The 16,068-nt window shown below is 42.5% G+C and overlaps 1 protein-coding gene across 5 annotated transcripts in view; it reads right to left on the reverse strand.

The window, feature by feature from the left end:
• LOC118503999 (F-box/LRR-repeat protein 16) overlaps positions 1-15,174 on the reverse strand; it is a 41,675-nt gene extending 26,501 nt beyond the window's left edge. The window contains exons 1-2 of one of the 5 annotated variants that reach the window (XM_036037954.1): positions 15,067-15,174; positions 9,419-10,621 (exon numbers count right to left, since the gene is read on the reverse strand). In XM_036037954.1, coding sequence (XP_035893847.1) covers positions 9,419-10,363 — 945 coding nt within the window. In that variant the 5' untranslated portion in view covers positions 10,364-10,621; positions 15,067-15,174. Of the gene's footprint in view, positions 1-9,418; positions 10,622-11,408; positions 11,563-11,973; positions 12,024-14,976 lie in introns of those variants that run through there. The other 4 variants (XM_036037950.1, XM_036037953.1, XM_036037952.1 and 1 more) reach the window with 4 other exon arrangements.
• Between the last annotated feature and the right edge of the window lie 894 nt (positions 15,175-16,068).

Consider the following 16,068-nt stretch of genomic DNA (forward strand, 5'->3'; position numbering starts at 1 on the left):
TCGAAAGGAACTTACTTTAAGGTCTTTAAAACTATTGAAAACATAGTTCTTTATCGAATTTTAAATTCTCGTCATGATCTTAAGACATCAGCCTGAATGTATGCAAACCGCTTAACAAATCCTTGAAAGTTGTGCAAAACGTAACGAATTTAACAAAGGACTTTTCTTACTTTAAAATTTGATTTGCCTTTCTCCAATATGATGTTAATGCTTAAATTTAATGTCATAAAATCATGCTCATTAAGGTTGTAACATTGTACTCCACGAGCAAAAACACGAAAACCGTTTAAACTAACCATCCACCCGATTTCGCCTTTCGTAATAAGGCAAATAAAACATTTCCGCATAATTTTGTCATCGATTCGGAATTTGCCTCCATGATGATGGTGCTGCTGCTGCTTAACCATTATGCGGTCTCGAGCGAGTGAGGATTACTGTTGGTCGGCCAACCTACCCGGAAACCGGCGACCGGCACGCTCATTCAAATATCACAGTATGCAAATGGCGAAACGAAAACCATTGGCGTTGGATGTTAAATTCATGAAACAATAGTTGACAAGAAATCTAGCCCCGACGTACTGCACCAGAATGCGAAATCAGCATTCGTTCGCATTCTGGTCGAAAACGGTTGCCGCCGCAGGCTGATTGAGAGTGTTGTTGTTGTTGTTGTTTTTTCTTCTCTGCCCAATAGATTCTAGACCGAACTGTTTCAATTGAGCTTAAGTGGTGGTGTTTTGTGCTGCCTTGTCAATAGGAGTTGATTGTTAATATCGTTATAAAATATTTGCCTCCGAGAAGGAAAAAAGGAAGAAATGGAAGTAAAACTCAGAAGGAAGCTAAAGATGAAGACTGTTTCGTTAGTGAAAAATGTGCCTCAATCACCGTAACCGAGCGTCCAATGACAAATGATAGCTTAAAGCACTGTTGGGCGAAGAGATTTATGGTTCCAAGCGGCGTGTCTATTACTTTTTTAACAAGCAAATATTTTTCCCACCATCGGATGGGCAAGGTTTGAGCTTGAGAAAAATGAACAAAATGCTTCATTAGGAAAAGAGGAATAAAATTGCTTCTTCTTATTTTGGAAGGTTTAAAATAAGTTCTACGCGAGCCTAAATGTAAGCAATCATATTTCTCAGCGAAACTGTTCAGATACAGTAGATTGCTGTTGTATAAAGTGGATACTTTTCATTTCTGCTTCTCTTGATTAAATTTTATTAACGCTAAAGTATGAATATATGCAAGGGAAGACGATTTTTAGCAGACTTACTAACTTCATGCAAAAGAAGCATAATACAAAATTGCATTCATTTAGGGCCAATAATTTCATTAGCTAAACGAAAGGAAAATATTCATCTTTTTCACGAAATTATTTTCACCCCGACATTTAAATTAAATTTAATTTTGTATTATTTTTTTCAATTATCAACAAAAAGAAGCTAAAGTTGCAATAAAATGCTATTCTTAAAATAAATGTCTTCAGGAGTCTTTATCCAGTTTTCTCGCATTTCCAACCCACGTTGCAAGCATAAAGATACGAAACATGGAAAGATTTTTATTTTTAATACATGTGGGAAATGTGGAAATTGTCAACCAATACACAACAAAAAACAAGCAAATCTCCTACCCGCATAACTGATGCGTGGGAAAGGTGTGAAAACGTCGCTGTTTTGGTGTTTAACGCAAACAGCAGCAATGTTGTAAAAACGTTTACGTAAAGGGATAAGAAAACAGGGGAAAAACAATAAAAAAGAATTAAATGAACGGAACCGGATTTTGATGTGGGAAGGAAATCTAATTTACGCTCTCCAGATTCACACCGTTGACAAACAGTTTTTGTGGAAAAAGAAAAGCCAAGGAAAATGCAGGTGAGTAGCTTCACCAGTTCGAAGTGGGGAACGAAAAAAAAAAAACTGTCGCCTACAGAAATATTCGCCCGCAACAAATTGGATACGGTAAATTGGGACAGTGGCAGGTTTCTGAGTAGATATTTTTGGCAAAACCGGCCGGGAGTGGAAATTGGGGACGGATATTTCGAACGGAAATTATTAACGACGCCAGGGTACGCTGGAGTACGGGTGGATGTGAAAATGCGTTCGAGTAAGCTGAAGAATTATATAGAAGAATAAGACGATTGAAAGAGTTGAACTAAAATAAAAGAGAACAAAATTTTAAGGAAAACACTGAAAAAATAATAATTATAAAAAAATGAAAAAGATGAAAAAATAAAATGAAAATAAAACACTAGAAAGAAGGTTCAATAAGAAAATATAAATGAACTTAAGAAATAAAAAAGAGTAATAAAATAAAAGGAAGGAGGTAACAAAATGGCAAAAAACGAATTAAATAAAGTACAAGATAGATAAAAACTGAGAAAATAATACAGTGAGATAAATAGGACATAAATCAGATAGAAGTTATTAATAATGTTAAAATTTAAATTAATAAATACAAAAAAGTATGAGTTAAATTAAAAAATAAAAAACAATGAAAAATATAATAAAATGAAAAATTGAGAAATAAATCAAATGAGATGCAATATAACAACTAAGTAAAAAGTAAATATTATACAAGTGTCATCATATAAAACTATATAAAATAAGGCAAAAGGCTCATAAAGCGAAACAAAAACTCAAAGTTAAAATTAACGAAGTTTAAAATAACATGAAACAAAATACAAATAGACGTTTATTTTAAGCAAAGCCAGACAAGCCCAGTGACTCAACCGCAAAGAAGTCAGCGCAAAGTGGCACTAATGAAGCGTTTGATGCGTTCCGTTTTGCGCAATCAAAGGCGAACGCAGTCGGTCGGCAATCTAATTATAGCCAAACAAAGTGCTCGCAATTTCAAAACAACCTATATTGGGGCGATGTGCAAGCGCAACAACGGTTGGAGTGCTGGTGACGGTGGAGTTACAGTTTTAAAATCGTAACCCGATGACAGTTATTGCCCCGGTGGTAATGATTCGATTTATGGTGTTATTGGTTATTGAGGACGAGTTTATGCTCTCTTCTATTTCCTTCATTTTTACACCTCAAAATAACATTTATAAATTTGTTTTTAACTTCCAAAAGTAACGCTATAAATTATACTGGAAAGCTGTCTTTCCAACTGTTAGTAAATGAAATGAAAAATTCATCCGGCCATACCGTAAACGAGACTGGAAAACTCCTCAATGAAAGGATAATCTTGTGTGCATTACCCACAGACCCACAGAAAAGCTCAGGCATCAGCAACATCTGCACACAAATTGGGCACAAATGTGACCTACTTTCGGGACTTTCGGCAACGGCCGATAAGGCTTTTATTTTCTCATTTCACATTTATTCCCGTGCATTTCCCCCAGAGTCCAATAGCACGTATCCAGACGAGGTTGCTGTGGCTACTGCCGGTGCTGGTGTTGCCATCGGCAGTGAGTTCTGATTTGGTATCGTGGCATAAAATATTAATAGAGTGCCGAAAAATGTACGAATAATTGTACCAGGCAAGCCGGGAGGGAACCGGGAGCAAACGGGCATGTTTACGCGAGTGGTCTTTTCCGAATGATATCAGGTATCGGGTAGGGCAGCTTTGGGAAAAGCCGCATGGCGAAAAGTTGTACTATCGGTTACGGTACTTTGTATACACAAAATTTAAGATCTATTTGTACAGTGTACATTTATCAAGTTAGTTTAAGATGAATTTATCGCATTTTCTTTATAAGATATTTTCGCTTTATTGTATCGAGCGGTTTCGAAAATTGCCCTTAAAAATACCGGTTGGGAAAAAATGGATTTACGCTTCCAACATCAAACTCACACCGCAACGGCACGAAAAATCCATCCAAATCGTTCAAATCCTCATAACGCAAACACACATGAAAGAATCGAACAGATTTATTGTGTTTGTCGGAAGCTCGCCGTCGACCGTCGAAGTATATTCAAATAAACTGTCCAAACAACCAACCGGCATGGTTAGCGGAAATGTTGTGTATTTCTACGCCACAGATGAATTCCAGCACTGAGCATCAAACGAATCGCTGCAAACAACCGGACAGCTAAAGCGATTGCAGCATGAAGCAACATTCCTGCTGCACGAGGCAAAATATTCACTTGGTTGGAATTTAAATGAAATGAAATCATACGGAGAAAACATATTTTTCATAGCCCGGGATGGAGCTTAACTTTTTCTGTTATGCTGCCGTTTTTCTGCTGTCTGTTTCATTTATGATGTTTTGTTTTTAGTTTTTCATCTAACAAAAGGAATAAAATTGCAAAGCTGTGGTGTGTTTTACTTATCGTTTTTCTGTTTTTATTGATGCACCCTCTAGCCGAACAAATTTTCACTTTAATTGTTTTGTGTTTTATTTATTATACTTTTGTTTTATTTATTTCAAAATTTACCAGGCTTGTAAGAATGACAACGGCCAACATTCTCACAGGAAAACTCTCATGGCCTTTTGCTACCACCAAGGGCCTTGACTGTCTCCTTTATCAATCTGGCGCTAGAGAGAGCCATCCGTGTCTCGGAGGTGAAAACTTCGGGGACCATCTTCTATAAGTCAATCCTGGCATACGCTGACTAACATAGACATCATTGGTTTGAGGCTCCCTTATGCAGTCAGAACCTTACCAAAGGATCGAGCGACCGGCACAAAACCTCGCGAGTTGGAGATTAACGAGGCGAAAACCAAAATGATGGTGTCACCACCAGCGGCCCTGCAAACAAACGCTGATTGTAAATCAGCATCAGTACAGATAGGTGACCGCACCTTCGAAGTCGTCCAAAACATCACCTATCTGGGGTCAAAAGTCACCGGCAACAACATTGATGTTGAGTTACGCGCAAGTGTGCTGAGGCTGCCATTCGGTCATACTACAGCCTGAGGAAACTTCTCCACTCTAAATACCTGTCGCGACGGACAAAGCTGGGACTGTACAGAACATTTATAGTCCCAGTACTCACATACGCCTATGAGGCATGGACTCTGTCCAAAACTGACGAAACCCTCTTAGCCGCTCGTTCGAGAAGGATTTTTGGCCCCGTATATGTTTGCAAAGACAATGCAGGAGCCGCTTCAATGACGGGCTCTACGAGCTGTAACGTGATCTCACCATCGTGCAGCGAGCTAGACTAGCCAGGCTCCGGTGGGCTGGTCACGTCATGAGTATGACACCGGACGACCCAGCCCGTAAAGTCCTTTTTAGGCAGCCCACAAGGACAGAGGTGGCGTGGTAGGCCCAGATTGAGATGGAGTGATGGCGTTGATGCATCCGCCAGAATGACGAGTGAAATAAAACACAAATAAAACCCCCCGTCTGCTAAAGAGCAACGGAGATGAAAATCAAACAGCATTATTCGACAACGCCATTCCGACAGACAGAACGCTTAACTGCCGTGCCTTAAACCCGAGGCAGACTGGCGTCAAGCTGCTCATTGCTCGAAAGCAAAAGACAGACAGTGCTGGTGCTGTAAAACACCACCAAGCTTCGAAACTTCCAGCGCGCAAAAACTTTTCCACAAAAGTAATCTACCAGGGGGGGGCGGCGTCATTATATTTACTATTCGCTTTTCACCGCTGCGCCACAATACAGTCTTCTTCGAAATAAAGCAATCCATTACGAGCAGACTTTATTCTCCGGACTTTTGGGAAACGAATGGAAATAAAAATCAATATAAATTTTTGAGAATAACTACGAACAAAAAGAGTTGGCTGAATCGTTTATCCTAATGGAATAGCAGCAGCAGCAGCAGCAGTGATGAGTGATGCAACTTTCAAATTCGCTGCTACAGCACTTTTGGCTGGCTGTTTGAGGCTCGGAAATGGGAAATAAATCTTAATGCATCTGCCCACTGCACCAACAGATAGTAATGGATATTGATTTTCGATTACGAATATCAGCGAAGAATGGTTTTTGGAAAACCTTGTTTGTAGCTCATATTCTGAAATTGAGTGCAACTTGATTGACTACAGTGATTACAGTTCTTGTTTCCAGTTCCAAGAATTCTGGAAACAAGGGCCATCTAGCATGGCTGCCCTCGACATTTGAAGGATGTCAATCAATAGGTCATGTAATTGCACCAAAGACAGGCTTGCTGTATTCTCAGGATTTAACAAGTCTTCCTAGTATAGCATCACTCTCTCACTAGCTTATTGATCCTTTTCGTGCAATATTTGCCATAATTACCCACAACCTGTCGCGCCCGCTCGACAGCCAAAAAACCTGTCCATCACTCTAATCTGACACCGTAAACAGCCTCCTTTGTCAGCTCGGTTGGCAAGCGAATGCCACCGGTGATCGTTTCGGCGACAGCACGGTATCGAATGGCTTTATTTATTTTTCTTCCGCAGCGCTATCGAGGTCCGGCCCGTCAACCCTTGAACCTGAGCTGTGGAACGATTTTCAATCAACAGATTATTTTGCTTGTGCTCGATTAAACAGAATGGATGAGCGAACAAAAAAAAAGGCGAAAACAGAAAATTGCATTTACCGCGGTGAGGAATGTAGCTCGCTGCCGTTCTGTCTTTATGGACGTTTTGTTGGCTCGGCTGCTCGTTTGTTTACCGTTGTTGATGGTTTGCCAAGATGTATGATACATTTCGGCTCCCAACGCCAAACAGAAAGACCGGGCCCGATGACAACAATAAAGTGGAAGGTTTTATTCGGTGGATGCCAATACAATGTCGTTGCCAGTCTGGATGGCTACGGTGGGGAAATGTTGCTCCTCTTCTAATGTGAAACTAAGCAGGTATGTAGTATGCCATAAGTGGAACCGCAATATGCCATAAGTCATTAAGTAGATTATAGCATGTCTTAATTATTTATAGCAAACAAATCTTTACACTCGCTCAGCTCGGCGAATCTTCGCACCAAAGCGAAAGGACAAGTAAGAAAGGCATAAATCATGATCAGCAAGGCCACCCACTCTTACCACCCCTGGTGGCCGGTTATGTAACGGCTGACGTGTACAGAACACTTTTTACCTTACTTACACTTGCTTATGGCAAAACGATGAAGAAGGGACGGGGGAGGAAAAACTTTCCCCACAAGGGCGCCGAACAAACTGAAGTCACCGCACCGCTTGTCCCGAGCGTTTGACCTTACAGTTTCGTTTCGTTTCGGAGGGCATCCCGGAAGGCTCAAGACGGCCATAAATTGAGTCTCGGTCCATTAAACGAACGGCAAACGGTGGGAACGGGGCGAGACAGAAGCGGTGACCAGCGTAGCATCACTGCCAAAACAAGCGACCGGGTTTCGGCAGCGTTTGTTCTGCATTGCGAAAAATTGGGTCATCGTACGATATTACTTCTAAGCGCGTTTGTAACTGCCGTTGCCAACAAGTCTGGGTTGCTGTGTGTGGCGAGCGATAAGTCCACGTAGTCGAGGCGAGTAAGCGATGTTTGGCCCCGTGTACGGCACAGAGTGATATCATCGTAAATCCGTTCTGCTCGGATCGGTTAGTTTGAGCTTTTCGGTACTGTTCCCGCAAAGGCCTTCGAACCAGCGGAAGCGGAAACATTGACAATGAAAGAAACAAGAGAAAAGTACTTCAACATTGCGAAGGCTTTCGATGTCGAGAGTTGCTTAACTCTTCATGGCTCCCCGCTTGGAATAGACTTCGGGTAGGTGAGTATGTTATACACAAGGGCACACACACACATACAAAAGCACCTCAATGGGGGATGTATAACGGGAACGATTCGTCCCTAAGCGTTATGATCGTTGGTTTGAGCCCACCTCCAGGTTTGAGCCACCAGGCGCCTCCATCGAGCTTTAGTAGAAATGTGCGGAACCTGGCATTTTGATTGTGGCCTGCCTGTTATAATCTGTAAGATATTTATCTAAAGACCAACCTCATCCCACATCCACGATTTCTCGCGCTGGTGGTGAAACAAACCAAAAATCCCACATCCAAAACAACACATTCCACAGCGTTTCGGGAGTCGTAAACCCAAGTGCCGCTCTGCTGCTACCGCTGCTGCCTTGTGGGTGGGAAAACTGTATTTGCTCAATTTTTACGGACCACCCACTCATCTTACCGGAGCCGACGGTAAAATTCTTACCGGCTTGGAAGTGTAGGAAGATCGTTCGTTTTTTTCTTCTTCGGGGGTTTCCTTTTAAAAGAACCATTTTATTTACGTCACACGTCATTCGCAAGATGTCACCCGGCAGGGGGGGGGGGGGGGGGGGGGGCGTGATACATGTATGGCATATTTACCGCTTTATGAGGGAAATGCATTTTTCATTTTACGGTAATTGAATGTTTAAAGTGGAAAATGTGGAAAAAAGTACTACTACTCGATGGGTTTGGCGAATGGAAAAGGAAAAAAAGATGTACATAATACACTCTTATTAGGAATGCTACATCAAATAGTGTCAGAATCAGAGTGTCAAATAAATCAGTAACTATATTTAACATTTTCGTTGCAAATGTTTATTAGAATCAAATCATAGACATTGTTCAAAAACATCAGCCTCAGGCACAAGCAGTATGAATGAAGCATAAGCAGATGACAAGAAGGTCTCTGTAAAATCGACAATCATTACAAGAAAAAAACCGAAATTTTAGATTTTATATGGTTGAGGGCATAAATCATCAATAAAAAGAGCTTTCTTAAGCATTACAAGAATTCGATACGGCTTGTACTAATAATGTACAAAAAAAAACCCATAGATCACAAAAGACATAGGTGCATTTAATATCAAGTCTATATAACACAAAAGTAGACTCATCGTGTACCATGGACCACTAACAAGTGATCAATCCACCAAGAGCCTTCCATGGAGAACACAATTTCCCATCGATAGCAAGGAAATCGCTCAAATGTCTGATAGAAACTACGACTATGGGGTCAGAAAAATGTCTAGGCACTGTCTATGAATCCCGAAGAATATTATTTAGCTTAAATTATCTTCAGGTTAATCCTTATTCAGGTGGAGTCGATCAATCAAAAAACTATAGCTTGGATCGTATTAGTAGTATTATCTCGGGCCAAAGAAGTTGGAGGCCGTATAGCGATCCAATTTCTACAACATTCTCTTCCTTCGGCGGAGAGATAAGATCAGCAGAAGCTGTTGAGAAAGGGATGAAACTGCTCTATCCTCAGTCCAACCTCTCTTTATCTTAGCGACATTCATGCCTACAATTGGAACTTAATGCACCCGCCAAGGAGGTAAATCTTGAAGAATATAAGCTTTCCTTGCCAAATTTTTCAAGAGAGTCATGAAGTGCTCTCCCTAACTTCACTGCTTGCATTTAAAAAGCAAAAAAAAACATGTATTAAGCTAAAAGGTACTTTAATCAGAAAGTATGAGACTAAGGAAGGTTTTAGTCTTTTGAGCAAAGAAGACGGCAGCCCGGAGTGCTAAGATATTATTAAACCAGATGATCTGAATCTCCCTTCCGATTAAATTCTGGCTGACTGTAATGTCCCACTCACCTGTAAATGATCTAGCAGCGCCTCGAGACCTCGATCACTGATCGAGGAACATCGCAGGCTCAGCGAATGGACGTGTTTCGAAGCAAGCGGGAAGGAGTGCACCAGATCGAGCGCATCCTCATCGGTCGCACCCATCAAGCAGACCGCATGAAAGCTGCGCCGGATAAGCGAGTTGTACAGCTTCACCCGGTCCTGGTTGGTGGTTTGGCGCAGCTCTCGACACTGCAGCACCGGTACCAGCCCACTCCAGTAGCGCGGACTCCGGTACAGCAAATCGCGCCACTTCTGACACACCTGCGCCAGTGTGCACCGTTCGTACGACGTGAAGTATAAGAAAAACCGGGCCAAGAATCGTTCATCCTGTAGCAGCTGCTCGATGGTAAGGATCTGCGGCAGAACCAGCTGCGACTGGCCCATCTTTCCCGCCCCGCCGAGATGATGATGGTTCAGCCCACCGCCATGCTGATGGTGTTGGCCAATCTTTCGCAAGGATTGGGGCGTGTTGGACTGTGACTTGCCACCACCGGTACCGGAACCCATGCCCATCATCGATCCTCCACCCTTACCGCCGGCGCTGTTTGCACCGCCCGACGGGTTGGATACACGGGACGGTTTTTCCGGTGCATGACCACCACCGCCACCACCCCCTACTCCTACTCCACCACCACCAACACCACCAACACCACCACCACCACCGGACTGTGACTGGCCAGCGGTTTGTATGGTGAGGTTTCCGGCATTGTTGTTGGAGTTGCTGGAGCTACTGCCCCCACACAGCACGTTCGTGACGCGCTCCATTACGCTTGCCTTCTCGCCGGATTTGCCACCACCGCTGCCACCGTGATGGTGTTTCGACCGCAGCCCAAGGCCGTTGATGCGTTTCGATAGTTCGGCCGAGGCACGCTCAACCACTCCCTGGGCGGATATGGAGGACATCTTCAACATTCAGCACTCAGCACACATACACAGGAACACTCACACACACGGAAGTGGCCACCCGAGCAGGCCACAAACACTAGGAGTTGTGCTTTTCTTCGGGTCACTCGGTCACAACACTATTCCGCACGGTAGCGACTTCTGCTCGCTATTCACGCGCCGCACATGGACGTGTACGCGGACACTAACCACCACCACCACCACCACTACCACCACTACTACACTGTTCACCTGCAAAACACACACACTTCCGAGTCGATGATTGTGCTGAGAAAAATAAAGGAAAGGAAAAATTTGGAGAAAATTGGAAAAGCCCGTTCGATGAAGTTTGAGGAACGAGCAAATGCAATTTGCCAAAAGCACTCCCAGGAGCGCAGACACACACACACGTTCAGCAACATTTTTGACAGGTTTCCATCACGCGATGAAAGCAATCTGCCCTTAACAGTAGCAGAAGCGAGTCAGCCAATTTGTCTATTTTTTTTTTACTTCTACTTTCTACGTTTCGAAATTGATTCTCTAACCTCACTTTCACATCTTCTATTCTGAACTGTTGTGGTACACTAACGAAATTGGGGAAAAACAGGTGAATGAACCTCACGGGAAAGCTTATCGAACGAAGGGCTGATTCGCTGATTTCCCCAGATCGCACTGGTTCTGTGGCTGCCACCCGTCTCAATTTTCCATCGATTTTTGGACACGTTTTGTAGCACATGCACACGAATGGAAGGAAAAACTGTTTTTCCTTTACACTGTGGGTAAGTATTTTTTCCCGATGCGGTTTCCAGACTTGATAGTTATTAAGAAGGTTTTATATGAGTAAGTTTTTAAGACTTTCCCTTATTGTAAATTTATACACTTATCAAAAAATTATAACAAAAAAATCTTCCTTTTTATTTCTTTTTGGTTTGATTTACACTGAAATTAGTACTTCGATTTTCCTTTTTTGACTATTTTCTTTTAATAGTCTTCGTGACACGATTTGGAACATAATACGTATTTGGGTGAAAAACAAAATCCCTCTTCGTGGAAAACCATTCACAAAAACACTCACACTCACAGAACGGAAAACAGCGCAGCACAACAGCGGGTAAAGTGGTAAACACTGATGCGGAGTAGAAAAAAAAATTTGTTTGGACCGTCCAACGTTCTGCACACCTGAGACGGTGACCCGACCCGCACGAATAGCTGCACACGAGTGCTGCACGACTATTCCGAGTCACTGTACGATGATTTTTTTTTCGGACCGTCGATACGAACGATGGGGTTTTCCACGTCTCACGCCGTAAGAGATTCGCGTGAGCCCGAAACCCTCGCTCTCGCTCGCTAGTGGTAAACGGTGGCAATGTTCTGCAACCAGCCTACAATTGCGAGAGAACGAGAGAGGATTACACTAACACGAGCTTGAGAAGCCTTTTCCACCACACATATACAGCTTTAGTGGTAAAAGGCTCCTCACGGTGCTTGTGTGAGTGGTGTAAGCGAGCCTTAAAACAGTTTTGGGTTTAATTTCCTTCGACATAATTCCACACACGTGCGCACGATCCAAGTGGAGGGAAATTCTTTCGCCACACACTCTACACCACTCCTACTCACGCTTTCCAGTGTCAAAAACTTACACATGATGCATTGTGCTGATTGCTTTCGGTCTATTCGCTAACACACCGTAAGACACCTGCACGCACTTGTTCGTTCGGGTAAGTCCGCGAGAGCACTAAAGCAGCGCGCGTCTCGTACGATCCCGTGCTGCGGCAACGATGTGAGTAAAATATTCAAATGTTTCAGCGGGAAAATAGGAAGCGAGAAAACCAACACACATAATCCCGGCTCGTAGTACATATCTCATGGTGCGGTGTGAATGGGTTCTTCTTGTCTTTTTATCCGTTTCCCTGTCGCTTAAGACCGATATACGAGGAAGAAAACGGGGGAGAGGACGAGGAGGGAGGGAGAATGAGAAGGTAAATACTGTGCATCGCCCACTTTCTCCCCATTATGCTTCCCGTTATCCCGTCATGAGTGTGTGGAATGTGTCAGCCAAATTCCGAACCCCAACACGAAAGGAGAAGATTCGCATCAAAAAGGGGAAACCCTCAATATTACCACAGCGTTTTCCTTCTTCCCCTCCCGCCCTTTTTTGTGGCACATCAACAGTGTTGTTTTATTTTATTTCCCTTGTCGATAACCCTTTTCGAGCTGAAAGAACTGCCACAAAAGGGTGGTTTTTTACTATTGAGCTGCTGTGAGGTTTGCATAACAACAGGCGTAAAAGTGTGTTCGGGTATCGGAAACGGGACCGTTGTGGATTATTGAAAACATACCATTTCGTTTTTTTTATCCGTTCTCATTCCCCCAACACCCCGGAAAACAACATTTCGCCGTTCTTCCCACACCGTGCCGCCATCGACAGTCGGAAAACCGAGCATTAGTTTGTTATTTATAATCTCGACCGAATTTCGCACGTTTTCCCTGCGGTCTGTGAGTGTGGACGGTTGGATATGGTTGGTCTGTAGGTAAAAGAAGAGTCGCATTGAGTATTTACGAATAAAAACCGCCCGAGAGCGAGAGAGAGAGAAAGACAGTTAGAGCAATACGGACGCGAAAACGCTAGTTCGTTGTGATGAACGAAGTACCAGGCGTACACTTTTTTGTTTTGTTTGGCTGTATAGAAAATACAGATATCTTCCTGTTGTTTTTAATTACAAATGAAACCCGAAAAAAGACAACGAAAACATTGTTGTTAATTAAAGTGCGACATGCTGGGGAAGGTAGTCCACGAAGGGGGGTTTTCAAGAAAACCCCCAAAACCAATAAAAGATGGCATTTAAAGAGGGGAGTGAAACATTATTTTAAAGATGCCGGTAATGGTTGTTTAGGTGTTTTGTTGGGGTTATGGTGAAAAAAGCGGCAGAGTAAAGAAGACACACGATCGCATCGACATCTGGTGCCGGTGGATTACGTTTAGTGGTTGAGGTTAGCTTGACGATCTTCGAGAGCGATTAATCATATCGGTTTCGAAATAATTGTTTTGGGGGACATTCTGATTATTGTCTTAAAATATAATTTTCCATTTCTTCTTTGGTATTTGTGGCTTTTTTTTTGTCACAATAAAATTGTGTTTTACTTAACAAAAAATTATGTCAATAGAACAAAACAGTCCTTCGATTTGTGGATTTTGAAGCTTATATGGCTATTTTGTCCCTTTCTGTGAGATGTTTTGTTCTATCGAAGTATCCATAGCTAAGGAAGCTCACCTTGCTGAGACATTTTACAGCACTGATTGCTTGAATAAAAATCGTGTAATTCTAGAATACTATCGAACAAACCAAAGACAGGTATAATTGAACAACTGGCTGCAATAATCAATTATGTGCCTGAACATATCAACATTTTGTTGAACTTGCCAATTCTATGCTCAAAAACTCTGTAATGGGACTCACTAACAAACAATACTCAAAATCCTGCTACAAGGTAGTGTCATGTTCCCTGTTGTTGCATTATTTACGCACGCGAAATGGGCGACGTAAGACCATTTTTCATACGTCAAACCAAACAGACGCTTCCGTAACATTGTCGTTTACAGGTTTTCTTGAACTGTTTACTAAAAAAAGAAAACCCCCAATTTTGTTTCCCCACAAACAGATACAGCTCACGTAACAGCGAAGTTTTCCTAATGCTTTTTTCATAATGCTTGTTCCTTAGCCGTTGTTACCTTATCGTCACTGTTCGTTTGTGTGTGCGTGCATTTTCCCATTTATCTTCTTCACGATACGGCACCGAAAATCTTGCCACCGAAATTTAATGCCTAATCATCATTATCGCTAAGCGATGGCGGAACAGAACGCATAGTATAATTCTAATCTCTAAATAACCAAATAAAACCAACACCTTCTCACTGCTCACTGCATCTCATCTCACTACACTCATACTCCCCCGAATTCAACTGTAAACAAAAGCCCTGGTGTGTTGTTGTTTTCTCACCCCGTTTTCAATGCACATTCGAAAAAAAAACGTCTCCCCGTTCGTTCTGCAGTAATCAATCTTCTCCTGCTGTTCTTTAGTTGTAGCAGTATTAGTAGCAAGGACGAAACACACAAGTAAATTAGGCTAGATGTCTCATTTTCACTTTACCAACTCTCACGGTGAGAGAATGGTGATCCGAACGGGTGGTTACTACCATTAACGCACTCATATATTTTCTGTGGCTACTTGTGCCGTGCGTATGTGTATGAGTGTAAGAATGAAAGTGCGTGTGCGGGTGCGTGTGTGTGTGCGCGCGTTATATTTTGTTTGGAAAAAGTAAAGAAAGGGGAACATTTATCGATTGTATGCTACCTTCTGCCCATTCAACGCTCACACAGCATTGCAGTTTGATTGTGTTGGTGTGTCGATGGAGGCAGCAGCATATCCGAAAAAAAAGGATAATGATTTTTTTCTTCCTCTGCTTAATATCTCTGTATTACAGTCGAAAAAGTAGCTTCATGCAGTAGTTTTAGTAGAACAAAGTATTACTAAAGCACTTTAAAATATTATTATTAAATTAAAAACCCGTTTTCACAAGTCCGAAAAGGTTAAATAATAAATAATTTGCATAACATTAAAATTGATTACTGTTAAACACTAACCACTCAATCTTTGATCACTGAAAGCACGATTTTCTTCAACGTTAATGCCCAAAAACTGATTATTCCAGGAAGAAAAAAAGCTCTAGAAACCTTTCTTCAGGTCTTATAATACACTTTAACCACACACTGTTAAGCGAGCCTGCACATGTACACGGCCAAGCTTCCAAACGACGAAGCGCGAAACGAGCTGAACCACGGACAACCTTCGACTGTCGGATCGTCTGCCAGGCTCGTGTATTGTCCTGGCTGCGTTGCCTTGATGCTCCCCACACACACACACACACACACTCATAACACGTTAGTCGACGGGGGGACGTCGCTTTGCTGTGTGAGAATGTGTTGGTGTGCTCGTGGTGGAAAAAGCACCCTTTCTCCAGTAAAGCAATTATAAACAAGCTCACTCTCAGCTCACTCTCTCGCTTGCTCTCTCTCTCTGGCGCTCACAAACCCACACAACGACACACTCACACACAGTGCAGGAATGTGAGGAAATGGTGTGATGGCCTTCCAGAGGCCACACCGTCCGTTTGTTGGTCCTCTTTGCACCGGCACCAAACGTCCTTGCGTGCGCAGTACGATGCACGGTGTGCGCTGCACAGTGTGACGTCACCATGGACAAATGTTTGGAAGGATCAACGCGGGGAGAGCGGGAGTTTATTTTACCTTTTGCTGGAATTTGGAATGTAGCATCAGCCCTTTTCCATTTCCCTCCCTTACTGCATATTAACTCACACACACATAGTCACTCGTTTCATAAAATGCATTGTTCCGCGTATTATTATCACCTTGGGAATGGCGAACGTGGCCGTGCATTGTTCAGGTGAGTGAACACGTTTCCATTTGCTCGAACGCTTTGTAAATGCTGGTTAATGGGATTAGTAGCATGCTTGTTGGGTTTTTTTTGCACCCTACTTGTTTTGTTTAGTTTACATGAAGAAATAAAAACCATATCGGAACGGGAGGAGAACATAAGCTTCACATTCTAATTGGAAGATTATGTCATGGTTTTAGTTGAACAAGGAAATTACTAAAAAAGCTGAAGAATAATATATAAAATGTGCTCAGTTTGCTATTAATTTGTATCTTTTTTTC

The sequence above is a fragment of the Anopheles stephensi genome, chromosome 2 (assembly GCF_013141755.1).
Source record: "Anopheles stephensi strain Indian chromosome 2, UCI_ANSTEP_V1.0, whole genome shotgun sequence".
Lineage (NCBI taxonomy): Eukaryota > Metazoa > Arthropoda > Insecta > Diptera > Culicidae > Anopheles > Anopheles stephensi.